The following is a 21745-nucleotide window of genomic DNA, read 5'->3' on the forward strand; positions in this document are numbered from 1 at the left end:
ACAGATGCAGACAAACTAAGGTTAGATTGTGATAGCTCCGGGGCTGGAATTCCATCCTGCAGGATTGTGCACTGGGCGGAGGTTATCTTGGAGACTTAAGACAGTAAGATGTGACTAAGGAAAGCTGTTGCAAGACCTGAGACCAGAGATGACAGCAGCCTGGGATGCTGCGGGGTGCAGAGGTCTCCAGGGAAGGGGATGGCTTCCTGCGGAGTGGGTCTTGGAGGCTGAAGAGGCGGGCTTGGGGCGTGGGGTAGCTGGCGCCCAGGCCGGCCAATCGCTGGGCGGCGGCTCCTCCCGCGGGGCGGGGGCCTGGTGGGCAGGCCGAGCGCCAGCTTGCTCCGGTACCATTGCTGCCGCATCCCCGCTGCGTGTACGCACCAGCCGCCAGCCAGCCGCACCGCTCCGGCTCACGCAGCTCAGTGGCGGCCTCGCGGCCCGGCGCAAGCAGATCCTCCCGCGTCGCAGCTCGGTGCAGTCGAGGTGGGTGAGGGGCGGCGGCGGGAGTGGAGATGGCCCGGCTTAGTCTCGCAGGGTGGGTGCGGGGCGGGGCGTGCGACTCGTTAAGACCCCAGGGGAGGAAGCTGACCTGTGCTCTCAGCCCACTCTAGATGGAGACTGGGAGAGTTGGGGAGGGACGGGGGGTCCCGTCGTTTGAACTGCGCTCAGACCTAGTCCAGGAGGGGACGGGGCTCGAAATTGGGACCAAGCTGGGGTGATGCGGGGCGGGGGGCGGCTATTACCGTAGGGGACCCAGGTTCTTTTTCTCGGAAGAGAGGGCTAGCACCGGGGCGGCGAGCAGAGCTCACGCCAGGTGCTGGAACAAGGGGTGCGGTAGAGATCCAGGCGCGAGGTTGAGAGAGCACAGGGCTAGAGTGGGTGGGGGCGCCACTGTCCCAGAGGAGCTGCGCCTGAAAGGGGGCTAGGTTTCTTCCTATCTGGGTGCGGGTGCGGGAAGAGGGGCCCCCAGCGCGGGCAGAGCCGGGGGCGGGACTGGCGAGGGGGTGGTCTGCGCGCTCCCCTGACCGCGTTCCGCGACACACAGGCGGCTGCGGCCGGCGCAAAGCAAAGATGCAGCGGCTCGGAGGCACCCTGCTCTGCCTACTGCTGGCAGTGGCGGTCCCCACGGCTCCCGCACCGACGACGACTTCGGCTCCAATTGAGCCCGGCCCGGCTCTCAGCTACCCTCAGGAGGAGGCCACCCTCAATGAGATGTTCCGCGAGGTCGAGGAACTGATGGAGGACACGCAGCACAAACTGCGCAGCGCGGTGGAGGAGGTGGGTGCTCCCTGAGGGCGCCGGGCTGAGGACGCGTGAGGCTGCGTGGTGCGGGCTTAGGGGAGGCGGTGCTCTGACCAGGGACCTGGCGTCAGGCGAAGACACTGGAAAGGGCCGATTGCAGACACCGAGCTGCGTAGGGTAGGGTGATTCTTACCTTCTCCTTCCCCGCTCTCTCGTTCTGCCTTCCTGCCAGAAGGTCTGGGTCTGAGCTTGTCCAAGGAGTCCGGACCCTACCTGGGGTCCCCACCTGGCTGCAGGCTGCTGCAGTCGTCCAGTATGCAGTTCCCATTTGGAAGCAATGCCCGCAAGGCCCCTGGTATTTCAGCGCTGTGGTTTTGTAGCGAGGCTCAGGCAGTTTCAGGCAGCTCCAAGTTCTAGCTTGTCTGTTGGGCTTTGAGCTTGTGTCATCTTCCCAAGATACAGGTAGGATGCATGTGGGGACAAAGAGACAAAGGGGCCTGAGCTTTGCTGGCAGTCTGTCTGGCCTGCCTTGCCTCCTTTAATCTACAGTGGGGAAGAAAAAGATGGAAATTCCCAGTCCCAACTGTGAAAATTCTTAGAAGATAATGGATAAGAATGCAACCACATCTCCACCAAACAGGGTCTTCCTCTGCCACTCACTAGTAGGGTGACATTGTGTAGATCATTTAACAAACTAAACCTCAGTTTCCTGTGAGAATTAGATGCCATGATGTTAATTTGGGCATCTGGCAAATAATAGGTACTATCAGACACCAAATACCCTGGCAGAGCTTTGCTTGGCTTCTTTCTTCCATCACCTTCCATATCCAGACACTGTGGATGGAATCTTGTTCTGTCCTGTATGGTGGGCTCCAAGCATGGGGAAGGCTGCCTGGGCCTTCCTTCCTGATCCAGGTGTGGGGAGCTGTCCCTGGTGCCTGAGGAGGTAGGCATGGTCACTGATGGGCCCAGATCTGACTGTAGCCTATCTTTGGAGAGAGACCAGCCATCCCAATGAAGGAGTCAGTGAGAGACCAGGTGTTTAGGCTGGTGGATCAGGCTTTCCCACATCCCTACTATCTCCAGTGTGCTGGCTCCCTTGTGCAGTCTTAAATGCTGGCTCCTGAGTATCTACTGGACAGACCCAGATCCCAAGACCCAGGGGTTTTCTGTTTTCTCTGATTACAAAACAGTCAAACAGTCATGACATGGAACAATTAAAGGGTGAGAGGAGTCAGGTAGGCCAAATGACTAATTACTCTACAACTACAAAGCAAATTGAACTTGTGATCCTTCTGGTTCCAGGGTGGGACTTTCCTTATCAAGGTTTTAGGATTTTTCCTCCTGCACACAGATTTCTGATAACACCGATTAGGTCATCTCCACGTTTTTATTCAGTGTAAAAATGCCCACCACCATTCAATAAGTTTGCAGCATGGTGCTCTGATATGCACTCCTGATGGGACCAAGGCCTCTTTCATATCTTCATTTATCCAGAGCAGTGTGGGGTCCAGTGGGACCTTAACGCTGTGTCTTCTCCGTGGTAGTTAACCACAGTGGGTTTTGCCAGGACTCCCATCTTCCTCCCTCCAGACCTGTTTCTGCTTGAGTTGTACAGATTGGCAGTCTAAAAGTTTCCACCAGAGGAGATCTGACTGTCACATCTACCCCAGTCAATGGTCATTTCCCAAAGAATGTCCTTGCAGGCTGTGGGGACAGGATGAGAGTTGGAACACTTTCATGGTGGGCGTATGAGAAATGGAGACCAATCTTTCTTCATCCAGACCCAGCTCTGCCACTTCCTAGTGGTGGGATCCAGGGTCTGAATGGGGAAAATGTCTAACCCTAGGCTAAAGGAAGATTAAAAGAGAATTTAAGTGAAACAGATTACCCAATCATCTTAAATGAGGATAAATATCATAGCTCTAATACAAGTGTCTTCCTCATGAGGTCATTGTAAGAATTATGAAAGATTCTCATTTCTCAGTGAATAATGGGCATCATTATTGTCATACTAATAGAAGTAGTGTAAATAGTAGGAAATACTATCAGTGTCTGATAGATTCTCAGTAGATCTGTCTTAGAAATATCTTTTAAAATATCTTGGACTGTGGGTATAGCTTACTGGTAAAGTGCTTCGCCTAGCATGCTTGAGGCCCTGGGTTTTGTTCCTAGTGCTACAAAAAAGAAAAAGGAAAATGTAAAGTATTAAAAATCAAATCAATCCTAAAATATTAAAAAAAATTTAAGGAATATTTATATATATTAATTTCTTAAAACATTTAAAAAATATTCCAAAATAAAATAATATAATTCTCAAATACTCTTCTTGTTTTTCAGAACTAGGGAATGAACCTAGAGCTTCATGCATGCTAGGCAGGCCCGTTACCATTCAGCTATATCCCTAGCCCAGAAAATTATAAATATTAAATGGATTGTGGCTAATAGCTAATAGTTGTTGTTTTTTTTTTTTTCTAAGAAACTACCAGAAAGCCCCTTAAATCCCATAAACACAGGATCTTTTCTATTTAGTTGTCCAAGGAAAGAAACAAAAAGGACCTGAATCCAATGCATTAATTGTTTACATAGTTGCATGGTGAATCTGCTTTCAAGTAACTTCCTGGCGTTTTAAATAGTCCAGCTGCCTCGAGCTGTTGATGACCCTTAAGGGAAAAAGCAAAGTCGTTCTCCTCGAAGCATCATTATTTGGAGAAGCAAGTCTTCGAATGGCTTCAATTTGTGAAGTTCTTGTCTTCCTGTGTAATTGTATATGTTACCAATAAATGCATTTTAAGGATAAAACCACTCCATTTCTCCTGCCCCCGTTACAACATCCGTAACTGGTAGGTTTTCGAGTGTTCTTATTGCCTCACCACCTCAGGGAGAACCCCAGTGCCAAGTCTGGGTTTTTATCTGTCCAGTTTTGCCTACTGTGCCCCTTTAACAGACACAGATTCAACCAACTGTAAATGCCATTTTTAACAGCGCTCACATTCCTCCTCTATGAAACAACTATTGCTTCAGGCTTAGGTTTCTCTTGCTGGTGGCAGTAATGGTTGTGGTTGAAATTTCCATTGTAAACTGTACTTTTCGTTCATGGTGCCATTAAAGAACCGTTAGCTCAGTCTGTTGAAACAACCACTAGCTGAGGGGGAAGGTTTTATGAAAAGACTGTCAGCTCAGCTCACAGCAAACTCAAGATTTGGGAACTTGTCAATTATTTGCAAGCCAAACTGTATGATTCAGATTCCAGTGAGAATTTTAAAAACATTAAAATATTCCTTTCTCCTTCTGGGTATATCCTGTCTGGCATCTTTAGGCTCCTTCTCTTTTCAGCTATATCTTTTCCATCACTAAATATGCCAGAGTCTCTTGCTTAGGGGGAAAAAATGTCATTTCTTGCCCATCCTGTCTCCCCTCCCAGCTAGCTCTCCTCTATTTCTTCTCTATTTTGTTGGGCAACTCTTCAAACACATCGTATCTACTGCCTGCTCCTCCCATTTCTGGCAGACTAGCTTCTTTTGAGGCTGCTCACAGGGCAATATTACAAAAGCAGCTACATATTACATATTTGTCATGTGAGAGGTACTGTACCAGTACTTAGATTTCATGATCCTTAATAATCACATCTACTCAACAAAATAGGATCATCCTCATTCTACAAATGTGCAAACTGATGTTTGGAGTGATTTGGTGTCTTTGCCAAGGTCACATGGCTACTTTGGGGCAGAGGTGTGAACTTGAACCCACCTTGTACAACTCAAAAATTCTGACATTTCCTACTGTACTGCTGTCTGATGATGCTGGAGAAAACTGCTTGCTTAGTCCTGTGGCCATCTTTCGGTGGCTTGGTACTTCTAGACTTATTTGGAGCTTTTACCATGTAGAAGTCCTTTCTGCAGATAGAGCTCCCTTCTTCGAGACCTAATTCTAGCCAGTGCCCTGACTCTACTTTCTTCCTTTCCTGGTTTTTGTATTTTTTTCCAACTAGCCTGGAACTTGCTGTAGCTCCCTATTGCCTGAAACAGAGATTCTTAACTGGGGGCAGCTGGAGAGGAAGGGAATCCTCAGAATCATCTTAGAAACTCATTGATATCTGAGGTCCCATCTCCAGAAATTACAATTTTGCAGGTCTGGGAAGGGATCCAGGTATGCATGTCTGTTTGTTTGTATTTTGATATGTATTTTTCCCACATTTATCTATTGGTGCCTTATAGTTGCACAGGTATGCATGTTTATAAAAGCTTGGGGAATGACTCAAGTACCCATTTGGTTGAGAACCAGGCCAACATCCTCTGCCTTAGCTGCTCCTTGGATCTGCCTGTGGACCCCTCCACTTCTTTAGCCACCACTTTCTCCTGTGCCCACAGAACACAGTGCTGTCTAGGCCGCCACAGCTTTGCCCGTGCGATCGGCAGCACTTTCACACCTCTCCTGTCCAAATCCTACTCACTCTTAAACCAGTCCAAATATGCCTCCTCCTCCTGGAAGCCTTGCTTCGCCTTTCTTCGGACCCCTGACTTGCTTGCAGAGCCACACAAGAAAGGTTGTAGTCATCTTCCGATGAGATCCTCTTATCTTCCAGTAGGACGCATCATCTGGAGTCAAACAGACCTGAGTTCTAATTCAAGCTTTGCCACTTCCTAAGGATGTGATGTCCTCTGTGAACTTCATTTTTTCTCCCTGCATCTTGGGGGTAAATAGCACGACTGTGATAGGGTCACTGTGAACGTTGGCCTGTTCAAGGTGTCTTGTACAATGGCTTAGACGTGGCCCATACCCCAAATGTGGAGGTAGTTATTATGACAGTTGTTGTAATGAAGCCAGTGATCAAGTGTTAGATGTCTGCATAATCTCAGTGTCAGCGCAGCACTACGACACAGCAGGCACCCCCAGGTTCTGCTCTGATTAGTTGAGCTTCGGTGCCCAGCAGATCTCTTTGCATGTCTAGTCCAGCTTGGCAAATCTGGCTGGAGGAGGTAGGAAAAGAAGGGGTTCATCCAGTACTTAAGGAGAGAGAGTACAGATTTTTATTAATAGGAAAATATATTTTGAGGATCAGTTTTAAGGAATAAAAATAGCCCAGAGTCATAGATTACTCCCCACCCACCAGAACTCCTCATTGTGCCTGTCATTTGAAATTCCTAGAGAGTGCCTGATTGGCTCAACTAGTCCATGATGTGGCCTGCCTTTAGACCCAGTCATCTGTGAATGGGTCACCTTGTCACCTGCCCACTTGTCAGGCAGGGCTGGGACAGGATGATAAATCTGGAAGGGGAAGTTGGGTACAGACATGTGTTGGCTGTTATACCTGATGAAGATGTCATGGAAGCTCATAGACTGGAGGATTTGATGACATGACCTTGGAAGTGTGATACCAGAGGACAACTAAATGTTCAAGAAGAGCCAAGGGAGGTGTGGATCCTGGGGAATTAGTCAACTGACTGTCCCCCTGCAAAGGTAGCCTATGTATGTACCCAAGAGGTGGGATGGAGGAGGAGACACAGGTGTGGCCTTACCTTCAGGAGATATAGTACTAGCTTATTTTGGGTCTCCACCATCATTACCACTAGCCCCAGCAGACGCTGCAACAAGGATTTGGGAGCAAATAACTTATTTGGTGATCCTAGAAAACCACTAGCAGGAAGTGGGAAAGTGAGTTGGAAAAGAGAATGGTAATAAAGGACATGCCCTGAGCAGATTACTGCTATGAGCATTTAGAGTTCAATCCCACTGAGGGTCCTCAGAGAGACTCGATTCTATATACCTTAGAATTGTCTTACACAGGGAAAAGCTGGGGTATTTACCCCATAGCCTGTCCCTATTGCTGGCGTGTTAATTCCATAGCAATTGGGTCTGTGCAAACCAAGCACACTTCTGTGTTCAGAGAATGCCCTCAGGGAGAGAGAGGGTTGACTGTAGGCATGCCTGGGAACTGAACACAGGGGACTCCAGGTTAGACCACCAGGAGATGGGCAAGGCACCACCAGCAAGGGGCCAAGATTGCTTAATGGAAGCATGCTCACCTTCCAGCTCCACCCTTCCCTGGGAGTCTGGGGAATTCCTCTAACCACTCTGAGCCTCAGTTTCCCCATTTGTAAAATGGGGAACCCCCATGACCTAGGGTACCTGTGGTACAGGTAAGGCATTTGGTGCAATGTCTTGTCCTAATGGGTTACTCAGTACCTGTCATTGTCATCATCCTTTGTGATGGCAGAAGAGGGAACGAGGTGGTTCTTTTTTCCTAATGGTCTTCCTATTTGTAATTAGAGAAAACAATTTTGCTCACTAAATTAATTGGTTCAACAGATGGAGGCAGAAGAAGCTGCTGCTAAGACATCATCAGAAGTGAACCTGGCAAGCCTACCTGCCAGCTATCACAATGAGACCAACACAGACACTAAGGTGGGAAATAACACCATCCATGTGCACCGAGAAATTCACAAGGTAAGGGGGCGTGGCCAGCACTGCTTCCTTTCTGCAGCACCCAGTCCTGTCAGAGAACTGAGGTCTTATTTACATATTTGAGACACAGCCAAAGATGAAAATGGGAATAGTAAAGTGCAGATTAAAAACCAGAAGGAGTGAGAATACTGTTTAAAGGAAAGAGATAGGTATCAGGGACCTAAATTGCTTTTGCATTTAAGCAATAGATTTGACGCTAGGCTTCCTACCAGTTCAGAAGGAGGAGTTTATCTCTTAGGTTTTGTGTATGTCTCAGTGGGGTAGAAATAGAGACCCGTTATGATGAATGGATCCTCACTCTTTCCCTAGGAGGGGCTCAGCTGTGATACTCCACCTTCAGAAGGTGAACACTCTGCTGCAATGAGTTTAAACATTTGTTCATTTACTGGTTTTCCATTCAAAATGCAACTGATTTTTTTCCATCTGAACACCTGCCTCAGTGTCTCTTGGTCTAATATCTTGCATGAGGAACAAGCAGATGCATTTCCCATCTGATCTGGAAGAAAGCTTTGCAAATCTAGAGGGATGTAGTATTCACCTGTTCACAGAGTGAGAGGTCTCCAAGTTGATGTGAGCAAACTATGTTGACCTGTGTTCTCCTGAAGAGGATGCTGTGCAGATATTTAGGGTCATTGTTGGAGGCCCTAGAGTTGACATTCTGTCGTGAATATCAAGGAGCTTGACCTCTCATCTCATCTCAATTCCTGTAGGCAAGGTCATGATAGTTCCCATGAAAGAGTCTTGCATTTATTGAAATGCCCAGGTAATTACGTGGTTGAAACAATGGGTTTCTATCCCAGAGAGCATAACAGGGTCAATGTTATTGCCTTGACTATACAGTGACTTTTGTGGGGTTCTTCTCCTGCTGCATATAGATGGGCCCAGCTAGATGGATCAGCTATGGAGCATGATCCTCATGCAAATGAACAAGCCCCCCAGTGGAACAGAATCCCTAGGTATTGCTCATCGAAGACTGATCATTTTATTCTTGTTAAAACCAATACTGTCATTCAGAAGGAATGACAATAGGGCCATAGGTTCAGTTGCATCTTAAAGTTACTCCTTGTAGATCTCAGAATACCTGCATGTTGAGTCCTTCCAGTAACTAGAGTGATTTTTAAAAAAAAATTAAATTTATCCTAATGACATTTATAAAATATCTACATCTGCAGTATAGTACTGTGAGGATCAGATGACCTAAAGTATATGACAGTTTACTGTAAACTGTAAAGTTATTTATTATTGTTGTTATTTTATAGTGAAGTTGTGTTACCAGCACAGTGCAGTGGTCCTCCAGTAGGTTCTGGGGAGCACCCATCCTGTGCACTCCTTATGATAGAGGAGCTCAGTAGGGGTGAAATATATTTGGAATGCACTTTATACTCCTAGAAATGAAGAAAAAAAAATACATGTTGGTATAATAAAAGCTCTGAGAAGTCTTACAATACATATATACAGGACTAGAATTTTTAAAAAATATGATATTGGTTAATCCATAGCTAAAAATGGTATAGATAAAGAAGACATCATGCCATTTCTGTGGACAGGAATTATTTAGGTAAAAATGTAAAAGCATGGCAGGGAAGACATGGTCCTTCACTCCTCAGAACTGGAATTTGATCCCTTACTGCACATAAGGCCAAGAGTTTCTACTTTGTCCTGGTGACAGACTTCTGTAATATTAGAGCTGGCAGGGACATTAAAGATGATGTAGAAATGAGACTATGAATCAGAGAAAAGAATTGACTTGTTCCAGGCCACATACTAGATGGTTGTCAGCAAAGAACACAGATCTCCCAGCTATTAGTCCATAGGGCCTTCGTTGGGGCAGGAAGGGCCTGGGTTCCATGTGGTGCTGGGCTTTGGGATGCCTGCACTTGGGCACAGAATCAGAGGCAGATGACAGACAGAGGGATAAGGATCAAGTCCTCCTTGGGCTTAAACACTTTCTTGATGAACTGAAAGCCATTCTCAGTTTCAGGAGCATGGCTGCTGTGGCCAGACTTGCTTGCTTCTCATGAAAGACATTTGAGTAGACACCCAGATTTGAAGTTTGTCAAAAGAAAGTTGACATTGAGTTTCAAGTGATAAGCACCAAGAATAGTGAACGTGCTGCCATTCAGGGCACTGCTGAGGGTCTGGCATGCATCACGTCCTGCCCTCCTTTTAGTGACCCACCCAGGCTGCTGTGAGCATCTCCTAGCAGCTGGCAAGGGCAGGCTACTGAGGAGCTCAGAAAGCAGCGGGGTGGGTCTCCTGGCCGCTTTCCCTGGTGCTCCTGCTTCAGTGAATGAAACAGACAGACGGGTGGGATTTGCTCAGACGTCCTTCAATTTCATGTTCACTGCACTTATTCTCCCATAGGTAACCAACAACCAAACTGGACAGACGGTCTTTTCGGAGACAGTGATTACGTCTGTGGGAGATGAAGAAGGCAAAAGGAGCCACGTAAGTCATGCTTTCCCCTCACCCCAAGGCACACATGCCTGTGGTCAGCCTGCCTGAAGGGAGCTGACTCCTGGGCACCTCTCCTGCCTCATTTCTACCCAGATTCCCCAGTTCCTGTGTTCCTGACCAGACCGTGCAGTCTGGTAACAGGCCAGGCCTCCATGCAGTTGATGTCAGAAATGGCAGAGAAGCTAAACTCAGTTGTCATTTACATCTCAGTGTTGGAAGGAAAACAAGCAAGTACCAGGTATATTGCTTGAGGACCCTGGTGACAGACCTGGTGCATCCAACAGTGAAATGCCCAGAGCCTCTGGAATGGTTCAGGCCTTGTATGATCCCTGCCCTGGCCAGGCAGTTTGGGAGTAAAAGTGCATTAAATGAAACCCAGTGGCCTATAGGACAAATGCTGCCTGTCTGCTCCTGGCTTCAGGCTCTGGCTCCACTGTGGGTTGCCTTTTGCTTGTTTCAAAGGTGGAATGGATTTTGTAGAATTTCAAAGTCCTAAAGTTGAAAGGGAAGTGATTTCACCTAGGTCAGGAGATGAGCCACTGGTCTGACCTCCAGGCCAGCGGAGACTTGACTGCACTTTGTCTCTGAGATGGCAGACTGTGATTTGAACATGGTCAATAGCAACAATGAGACTCCTATTGCTAAGACCATTGCCTCTCTGTGTCCAGATGCCCTATGCACCCCTTGCTTTCCAAGGACATGGGGGTTTTGCCCACCTCTCTTGGCCTTATTGCTGAAAGAGAGCTAGTAGACTGGTAATGGTGGAGAAGGTGGTGTTGTCTTGGTTGGTAGTTGGAATTTTGTTTTTGTCATGGTGCTCAAATGTCAGGGGCTGACCTGTGGGCTGGGGGTCTGGTTGGCTGTGTGAGGGTGGTAACCCGCCATTTAAGGCAGTCTGGTGGGCAGTAGCTGGAACTATTCACTAGCTGTGGAAGCTGGAAGCATGAGTTTATCATGTCCAAGCTGGGGCACCTCAGTCACCTCGCCTACAAGTGAGGTATGATTGCAGCATCTCTTAACCCTGAAAGTACAGAGGTCTATGAAACAAAGATGGGTTTAATTAGACTGGAAGGAAGAGGGGCCAGTTTTCTAAGAAGGAAGCAGAACAAAAACCAGGCAGCTGGCCTCAGGATGTGATCAGGGCTCCTACAGGGGAAGCTGTAGTGGACTTCTGGTCTGAATCTGGGGCTAGGCCTTGATGAGGGAGAGAGGGCCTGTGCAGAGGCCATGGAGTGGAAAAGGCTAGGCAAACAGAGTTCACAGAGCTGTGCATTAGGAAAAAAGCCTTTGTTCTCACGTCTTCTAAAAGTTAATACATATTGCATGATGGTTCAGTTTTGCTCCAGGAAGTTCTTAGAGCCCTGGGCGGCAGCCTGCACGTGAGCCTAGCTGCACCTGCTGGAGACCCAGGTGTGCATGGGGAAGCAATAGGCACATCCCATACTCTTGCTCCAGCCCCTGAGTGTCAGGTTTTGAGCCCTGTGAGGGGCAATTGAGATTCTGGTAGTGGTGGGTAGGTAAGAGACGAGATCTCAAAGATGCTAAGAGCGTGCTTGGGACAGGTGACAGCTGTCTCCACTATTGTTCTGTGTACCATGAGTTTGTGCCAGTTTCCCAAGTGCCCCTGGCCTTGCATGCCTGTATGTGTCCCTGCTTCAGGCTTCAGCTGCGGGTCCAGAATCTGCACACCTGCCCACTCAGTCTCATGTTCATGGTGATGGGGACACCAACGCAGCACCCTTGTGTGGTACATAGTCCGAACCTCTCTCCACCACAGTCTGAGAATGCAGGATGCTGATGAGTGATATATTCAAGAAATCTCGAAGGCACAGACTCCTCAAGTTTTTCTTGATTTCTGCCCAAACCCTCAAACTGTGAGTTCACTGAGTTTCTCTGTGAGAAGAAATGCAGGTTTGATGGTGTAGGAGGGAGACCTGAGGAGCTGATGCTTGACCGAACAGTGTTTGGCGAATCCCACAGGGCTTTAGAGAACAGACTGGAGACTTCAAGCAGTTTGTGAAGGGATTGGCGTGTGGCCGAGATGGCGTGTGAATCTCCCTGCCCAGCCTGGCTCATTGTCAGAGGGACCTGGCCTGTCCAGCTCCCAGTGTGTCCACAGCATGCTTCCGTTCACCCACCTTTCCATTTCTGGGCTCCCTGCTGTCCTAATACAGTTGAGCTGGGGCTCAAGTGCCGTCTTTAGGGAAACGTGGAGCTCCTTTTACTGAGCAGGGAGCTGTGAAGATCAGACTGCCTTCAAAGAATTGCAGAGGGTCATGCACTATCGCTGCTGTCCTGTTCCTCAGCTTTGCAGGTTAATGATTTTCACAGTTGGTTCTGAACTACCCTTCACACTGCAGAAGCTGTCTCTTAAAGGGGAAAGGGAAGTTCACCATTCCAAAGGACAAAAATCATATGCAATGCAAACCTTAAAATACCATAAACAGGGGCTTGGTGTTTAGGATTTAATATTCCCAGTGGAATTTGATTAAAAATAGTCACCAAGCACCCATATTTTCCTTGTTTTAAATGCCAGTATGTGTATTAATATGTATGGTAACCTGAGGAGGCTCATGGAAAGTTACAGACAGTAACACTATATGCCTGTCTAGAAATTTCACACAGTCTGTGCAAGGTGCTGGTCTGGTTTTACACTCAAACGGGAGGGGGAAGGCCACCCCGGCTTGTTAGTTCACCTGGGTGCGTCTGCAATGGTGATGTGGTCTGACGTCCTTTTTGGGGGACTTTTGTGCTGAGCCTTCAGCTGGGTCCCTTTCACGGGTCAGTGGAGAGGCCGACCAGTGTTGTGCTACTTTTGTGCAGGGGATTAGGAGGAAAGTGGAGTGTTAGCTAGAGAGTGGACAGGCCATTATGCATGAATAGGAAGCTTTTATTTATAAAAGAGTCCGGCCCAATTACCCAAGGCACCACTTTGAAAGGATGCACCCTCTAATTAAAATGCAGCTCACAGCAACATTTTGTATTTGTTGCGCTTCTGAGTTCTCCTTCTAAGGTGGTATAACAGACTGAGTTATTTTGTCCACCCAGAACACACCTAGTTTGAAGCTCCAGCCTAGTTTTCTCAGGTACAGCCAACTCCAAGATACTGGTCGTTGGCTCCCAGGCAGACAGAGGGGGACGGATTTCATTACCAAGCTGTATAAGTTTGAGTGACTCAGTGACTTCCCTGTTCCAGAGTGACCAGCAGTGATCTGCCCTTTTGACTGGAGACAGACTGTGAACAGTGCCCATGGAATTCTCTGCAAGTCTGAAGCCAGTGCTTTCCCTGTTATGAGAATCCTTGGCTTGTTATCACGTGGGCACCTGGCCGGAGTGGGATGGGAAACCGGAAGAACTTTTGGAAGGGTTTTTTGTTTGTTTGCTTCCCATGGAGCAGTAAGCATTCCATTCCCTGGAGGCACAGAGAGACCAAGCTGGAATGTGGGAGGGGAAGGCTTATCTGAGGACCTTTCTCCCCATCAGGCCCTAGGTTCCTCCCTGCCCCCCAGCTTGTTCACTCCTCACAGAGGGAAGACACAGGTGGATGCTGGCTTTCTTTCCTCCCTGTGCCCTGTTTCTGACCCTGCGGTCTATCAAGTTAATGCATGTCAGAGGTACTGTGATGTCTAGTCACTGGAGGTTATTTTTACAGAATTGCACCAGGGGCAGGTGCAGACCATCTAGGGAACTGAGTCAGTTCCCAGAGGCACTGCTTCCTGGGGGGTCCTGCTGGGCCCAGGAGAACTGGGTGGAAGTCCCCAGAATTGCAGCTTTTCTCTTCCTGTCAATCTTGAGGTGGGATGAAGAAGTCTGAAGGAGTGAGGCAGACCTGGCTTGGCCCTTATGAGCTTTGTCCTCCTTTTGTCAGTCAAATGGACTGATCATTTCCCTTTCATAAGATCCAGCGAGAATCCAAGTGTGTGGCAAGGTTTACAAAGGCTTTTGTGTGAGCCTCATTATTATCAAAAAGTAATTAAAACTGGGCTCTAATTGGCTTCTTCCTTGGTTCCCACCAATCTCCTGCTAAAGAATGGATTAGGCAGGATGTTGAGGCTGTGTGAGCCTCTGCTGGCCTCTTCCCCTGATGCTGTAGCCTTGGGCTCATTTCATTCGACAGTACCCAGCCTCACCCTTTGGGTAAGTGCTTTGCAGGAACCACATGCTCCTGGCCACAGGGTTGACTCATCCTGCTGCTGTTCCTTTGTGCCCATGATGTATGCAGGGGGCAGCTGTGGGGAATACAGATGGAAAGAAGGAAGGACTGTGTGAATGTCAAGAGGTGCTGATGGTCCAGAGCTGACAGGTCCTAGGTTGAGGTCCTGGTTTGGCAGGGTGTGTGCCCATTTCTGTAGGAGAAAACAGGGTAGTGGTTAGTCTTATGTGAATGTCCAGTTTCCATGGTCCCATAATCACACAAAGAATGTGGATGTGTCATGGTGAGTGAGGAGCTAAAGCTCCAAGCTTTGGATTTTGTGTGCTGATGAAAGAAAATTTAAAGTCAGACATAGAAAAACCAAGCAAGAGGATTTTATTATAAGTGAAAGTAAGGCTCAAGTAAAGAACCCTCTTAAGAGAGAGAGTGGGTCATCTCCAAGCAGAGAATGACAAAGGAAATGTAATGTTACTTCCAAATTTAGGACTTTGATGTCTGCCAGGAGAACTGGGGTTCACCATCTGCAGTCCTCACCAGTCACATGTTTAACTCCTCCACATTGGATGGGCGAGTTTTTGACCCTAGGTGGTCCTCTCCAGAACTGACATGGTAGCCATGCTACTCAGGGGGGCTTCATCTTCAAGTCAATCCTGTGTTAATGTGGGTGCTGGGGTCAATGACGGGGCAGACTTCATCTTTGTGCCCTGTGTTGTTAATGATATTTCTCTCCTGAAATACATTAAGAAACCTGTGGCCATAAATCTTAATTTTACAGTGACCCTAATAGATCCTGTCAGGAGCAGTTAGCCCCATTGATCTTTCTTTCCTGACCTATTTCTTAATCATTTCCTTTGTTTCCACGGGTTTATTCTCAGGGTTAGTACACCTGTTGTTCTATAAGTCACTTGATTGTTCATTTGAAGCAATTCCAAGAAACCCCGTGACCTTGCTTTACTATCGATCAGCATTCCATTGCTCATTACTAACTATAACCTAACAAGTATACTTATGGTTCTAGATTCATATTTTGAGTTGACTTCGTGATTTCTAGCCAAAAGGACTTCATTCCTTAATCAAGAAGAAAAAAAAAACTTACAGGGGAAAATTGAAGGATGAGATATCATTCTGAGAAATGGATCAATAATCCCCAAATAAAGTTAACGTAAGTGAGCAATTTTGTGGGATAAGATATTTCTTTCTGAGTTATAATCTGGGATATTAAGTTGTATACTCCTCAATTTAAATATCCTTCAAAGAAATCCATTAAATATAAATGGTTCCACAACCAAAATCTAAATATTATAGAATTAATAGATAAGTTTCATATAAGTTGGTATAAAAGGACATCTTTAACAAAACATTAAGTAAAAAAGAACAGTATAGAGGTAACAAAATATACACGTGAGGTTTAAAAATATATCATTTTTAGAAAAAAGTATGCATAAAAGCTTGCTAAAATATATGCTAAATCATGAATATTATGAATCTCTGGAGGATCTTAAATTTGTAGAGATTTTTCCTTTATAGATTTCAGTATTTTGAAGATATTTTTAAAAGATCTTATGAAGTATTTACAAGTTTGATATAAACACTTACATATACATGTGTATAAATATATATATAAAATATGTAAATATGTAAATATATATAAAATAAATATGTATATATATATGTGTATATATATACATATATATATATATATATATAACCAATTTTGCTAGTATTTCATTGTGTAAATTCTAGGGGTTATATTGCTACATGTCAAATGGCGAGCCTGTATCCGATTTTGAGAGATCCTCCCCAATTTTCTACCGGAAGATCACTCGCTCTAGGTTTTTACTCTTTGCAGCAATTTTGGAGGCTTATTTCCCCAGCCTCACCTGCAGTGGGACCGTAATGGTGATCACCTGGGAGTCCAGGAGCAAAGGAGAGCCTCTTTGTACTCATGTTTTTTATTCTGAGTCAGGTCCAGGGGACCGGCTGTTTGGGAATTGCATGTCGTAGCCAATACAGAGGCGTCTTTAAGCTAACCTTACTTCATTTTATCCACATGACAATACCATATGAAAGGAACTTGTGTTAACCACATTTAACATGGGGGGACACTAAGGCATGCAGCTGGGAGAAAGGTCAGTTTTGCACTCCAGGCTGTTCCCAAGACCAAATACCACCTACCCAGGTATGGGGCGGATCAGAGAGGTGGGAGGTCCCAGCAGGAAGTAGCCAAGTGTCCGGGGTCTGTGGGAGCTGATGAGTCACACAGAGGAGGGTGACAGTGACTTGCCTGGTGACTGCCTCTACCCCTGTAAATACAAAAAAGGCAGATACTTCCTCCTTCCACCTTCCTATATCTCCACGGACTCCTCCAAACAGATGTTTAGATGCCTCTGGCAGGAGTAGCACTTCAGTGATGCAGTTAAGGACTGGCACAGGCAGGTCCACTTCAAACAGCACCCTTGTTACTCACCAGTTGTATGGTTTTGATTAAGTTCCTTAATTGCTCTGTGTCTTAGTTTCCCCCCTGTCAAATGGGGTTAACCAAGTTCCTTTCATATGATATTTTCATGAGGATAAAATAAAATAATCCAGGTTAAAACCACTCTACAGTGCCCGGAATGCAAAATGTCAGCCATTTGTCATCGTTATTGTTTACCCCCAATCCATGCCTATCAAAATTCCCAGTATTGACTCATTCACTTGCATGTTCTTTTGACTACTATTATGTTTCTGGAATGTAAGAGTAAAAGGTAGTCTCTAACATCAAAAGGTACCCTGGCAAATGGTGGGCCAAAAAACCCTAGACGGATCATTGCGATATGGATGTGTAATTTCTAAGGCAGAGGTTGTACAGGGCCTGGTGGGAACATGGCGCTAGGGCAGGCCAGGGATCCAGGGAAGACTTTGGTGGGAGACCATTCTTCATGGGTTGCTCATGTTCCTGCTCCTTCTGTAAGCAGAGGCACTAACTGACCTTTCATTTCAGACTGTTTCTTCATGGAGTGCTTACAGTGCATTTTGAAAGATTTGGGTTGGCTAAGCTTCAGATTTCTTAGGTGTGATGTAAACCTGCTACATGTGCAGCATCTAATTTGGCTTCTGTGTGCATATGTGGAACTTGGGGAGCTAGGGGAACTGACACAGACGTGAAGCTCATACTGCTCCAATAAAGTCCTTTGTCTCTGACACAGGAGGCTCGTGTCTTCTACTAGCATTATGAAATTGGTGGGTTCGCTTGGCACCTTGCAAGTCAGTGGAATCTCAAATCCTTTGAACTCTCAAAAGCCTTCCTGGAAGAAGCGGCAGTTGAGCTGGATTTTGAATGGTGCCTAGGAATTCTCGGTTGTGGAAAGGAAGGGCATTCTTTGAAAAAACACTCTTCATTTAAATCAAGGAGGCATGCAGGAATTAGAACACATTTGAGGAACACTAGTTTAGAGTGCCAGAGTTAGAGGTATGCTCGGAGAGAAGGAACTGAAGCTGGGGAGGGGTGGGACTTGGATACCAAGAGCTTCGAGAACCAAACCAAGGAGTTAGGAGTACTTGCTGAGTTAGGAATCTGTCCTGCATCTGAAGTGCTTTACTGCATAGTGTTATGAGACACCATGCAAGCTCCAGAGGAAAGAGCCAGGAAGATGTGGTTTGGATGAAAGAGATGTTGCTGGGGACAGAGTTTGGCTCAATCCTGCTGAAGCTTGAGGCCTGGGTCTCCTTTGGGCTGCAAAGCCTGTACCCTTGCAAAATCCTGACTTCAGGCCTGGAAATCTGGAAACCTTTACTTAGACATGGGGCACTCTAATTTTGTTTGGTACCAGTGGACAGGCCAGATAAGTGACAGTGATTGAACTTGAAATCTCATTAGGCTGACGGTGTCAGCTGCAGGAGCAAGCAGATTTCTGTTGCCTGTGACTAGGCTGAGCATGGCAGCTCCTCTGAGCAGACAAGAGGGACACACTGCCATCAGGGCCTGGGAATTCTTCCAGACCAGTCTGGACAACATTCACCAAAGGTCCTTTACATCTTAACTGTCAGGTAGGTGGATCCCTGCCCTTCCTTCCCCTTGGCCTCATTCTAAAAAACTCGTGAATTCATTTTGGTTTGGTTTTAAAATAACATCCAGGGTCACAACATTCCCCAATATTCCATTATTTATATAACTAGGATTCAGAAACTGACCAGATGAACCAGTCCCTCTCCAAATTCTCCCATTGCTCATTTTCAGGGTAAATCCTGGTAACAGTTTGCACCAACTCCTAGTTTGGTGATGTGATTGAATCCTCAATAATGATTAATGACCATAAAGACAACGATAGTAATAGATGATGATAAAAGTAAAAGCTGCTCTTTATGGGGCCCCTGCCTCGGTGCCAGGCCCTGCGCTAGGGATCTCCATCATCTGCTCCCATAATCCTCATGACAGTCACCCAGGGAGGAGAGACTGAGTCTCAGAAAAATTATACAACAGAACTGGAAGGTGGCAGAACTGCTACTGAAATAAAAAGACAAAACACTGAGGTCTTAATTCACTCCAGAATTTCCAAAACCCAGGTTCTTCATGGTACATTTTTAAAAAGTGTGATTAAAAACATATATATAGGGCTGGGGAGATAGCTCAGTTGGTAAAGTGCTTGCCTTACAAGCATAGGGCCCTGGGTTCTATCCCCAGCACCGCAAAAAAGCAAAACAACAACAACAACAAAAACATATATATATATATATATATATATATATATATATATATTTATTTATTTATTTATAAACAAAATTTACCATCTGAGTCATTAAGGGTGTGATCAAGTAGGTGATAACTACATCCACACGGTTGTGAGGCCAATCTCCACAACTCGATCCATCCTGTAAAACTTAAACTCTGTACTTGTTAAACAGCAGCTTCCCCGTCCCCCTCCCTCCAGCCTCTGACCACCAATATTCTACTTTCCACCTCGGTGACTACGGCTCCTCCAGGCTCCTCTTACTGGTGGAGTCACACCTTGTCTTTTTGTGACTGGTGCATTTCACTTAACACGGTGTCATCCAGGTGCAAATGTCTCTTCCAGACACTGTGACTCAGTGACCTGACCAGCACAACTGTAGAGGAGGAAAAGTTTATTTAAGGACTCGGGTTTCAGAGGTCTTAGTCCATAGGAGGCTGGCTCCATCCCTCAGGTCTTGAGGTGAGGCTGAACATTGTGGCGGGAGAGGGTGGCGGAGGGAAGCAGCTCACATCACGGTGATTAGGAAACAGTGAGAGACTCCACTCTCCAGATACAAAATATATACCCCAAAGCCACACCCCAATTCCCACTCCTCCAGCCACACTCTGCCACTTCAATCAATCTCCTCAGGGATTAATTCGCTGATTGAGTGAAGACTCTCACAACCCAATCATTTCTCCTCTGAACCTTCTTGCATTGTCTCACATGTGAGCATTTGAGGGACACCTCACATCCAAACCATAACACGCTGCTTCCAGTTCTTTGGGATGTAGACCAGAAGTGGAATTTCTGGATCATGTGGTCAGCCTACTCTGATTTTGTCGAGAAACCACCCTACTGTTGCTCTCCGTGGCTGCATTATCTTAGACCCTTGTACAACGTGGAACGTTGTTTTACCGCTCAGTTTTCATGACTGTAGGCTCTAGGGACACAGGGCCTAATGTGAGCTGAAGAATTGTCTAAAACGTCCTGGTCTCTGCTGCCCTTGGATAAAGCAACGCCTTCCCTAGTCTAGTGGTCACCCACAGTGTGACAGTCTGTCTCAGTGGTCAGGTCTGAGGCCTGACCGAGACCACAGACCTGAGCTTCTCTGGCCCACACTCCAGGCCTCTTGTCAGTGTGGTGAAATTCAGGCCTGGGCATAGGCAGGATCAGGCTGCACCTCAGGGATATCCTCTGCGATCCAAAGACCTGTTCTTCAGGCCATTTAGGAATTGGAGCCACCTTCACACCCTCCATTATGAGACCACTACCCCACACTCAGGGCCTCCTAAAAGAATCCCACGGCTTTGGGCCTTCCCACTTCCCTGTCAGGGACTTGAGGCTCTGGGGGCTCAGTTAGGGCCTCAGGCCCCCAAGGAGAAGTCTTGTGGTGGTGATGGTGTTTGGATTCCCACCAGCAGGAGGGAGAGATTCCTGGGAGGTGGACTGGGGACAGTGCCAGCAGAGGCCTGGGTCATGTCTTGTCCTCTAGGACCAGACATAAGGATAGTGGAAGGGAACTGGGTCAGGATGGGGATCTGGGATGCAAAGGACATGCTGAATGCTCTCAGAGATTCACAGTCATGCCCCGTATCTGACAAGCTGAGCTGTTCTCCCAAATCGGACAGGAAATATCTACCCCGATCACATCCCCAGCAGACTAAAGGGACAATGATGGATGGAGACTGAGTCATCTAAGTGTTTGCCCAGATCTCATTGCTCTGTCTAGACCTACTGCCCATTTTTCACCTCCCCCTCCTGGAGGAGAATGAGTGAGACATCTGGCTATGTTTCAGAGGAGCACAGCACAGCGGGATTTGGAATTCCAACTGCCACCTGTTAGAATCCTCTGTGGGTGCTTCCCTCACCTCTCTGAGCACTGGATTCTGCTCTGAGAGGAGGAGAACTGTGTTTTATTTGTATATATTGCAGTGTTGGGAATGGAACCCAGGGCCTCCTGCATGCTAGGCAAGCACTCTACCACTCAGCCTTGTCCCAGGCCAAGAAGGTATTTTTAAAGGAGGCAATGGCTTGGAAGTATCTGGCAGTTAAGAAAGAGGTGCTGCATAAGTATAAATTCTCCTTTCTGATTTAATTTCCTGAACCCATTGGGGTAGGAAGTAGTAGTTTACTAATATGAGTGTCATAAATCAGTAAAAATATTTATTTTGTTGCCAAGGTTTTGTTGCTTTGACCATAGTAACTGAGAAAGTTTCCGGAAGGTGACACAGTAGCCGAGATGACCCAAACAGATGAAGAAGCTCATGTATGTGAAAGACAGGCCTATACCAAAGATAATGCAGTATTCACTGGGTGTTGTGCAGTTATAAATGGCAGAATTCACAGGTTCTATTGAGCTCCCCTAGACCAGGAACAAAAACAAGAGGTGCACATACCACCATTCCCAGATTGCCACACCTGTGGCAGACATTACTAATCAACTGCAGAATCCTTCCTTACAAGCCCAGACAGAGCCTCAGCACTTGAGGCAACATTACACTACAAGCCACTGACAATCAACAGGAACAGGACTGTACTTGAACATTTCCCACCCCTGTTTTTACAGATGAGAAAACAACTGGGTGGGAGGTATAGTTTTTCTCCAAATCATGCAGCAATCAGAACTGGAACCTCAGATTTCAATACATGTGGACCTGGAGTCTCCTGCTGGAGGAAGCAGGGTTCAGGTGCCCCTGTTTTGTCATACCTCCGAGGATTAGTGGCAGGAAGGTGG

The 21745-nt window shown here is 46.6% G+C and overlaps 1 protein-coding gene across 1 annotated transcript in view; it reads left to right on the plus strand.

The window, feature by feature from the left end:
- The first annotated feature begins 325 nt into the window (after positions 1-325).
- Dkk3 (dickkopf WNT signaling pathway inhibitor 3) overlaps positions 326-21745 on the plus strand; it is a 49477-nt gene continuing 28057 nt past the window's right edge. The window contains exons 1-4 of the mRNA XM_047518564.1: positions 326-483; positions 1046-1278; positions 7552-7689; positions 10072-10155. Coding sequence (XP_047374520.1) covers positions 1072-1278; positions 7552-7689; positions 10072-10155 — 429 coding nt within the window. The 5' untranslated portion in view covers positions 326-483; positions 1046-1071. The remainder of the gene's footprint in view (positions 484-1045; positions 1279-7551; positions 7690-10071; positions 10156-21745) is intronic.

Source organism: Sciurus carolinensis, chromosome 11, assembly GCF_902686445.1.
Source record: "Sciurus carolinensis chromosome 11, mSciCar1.2, whole genome shotgun sequence".
NCBI lineage: Eukaryota > Metazoa > Chordata > Mammalia > Rodentia > Sciuridae > Sciurus > Sciurus carolinensis.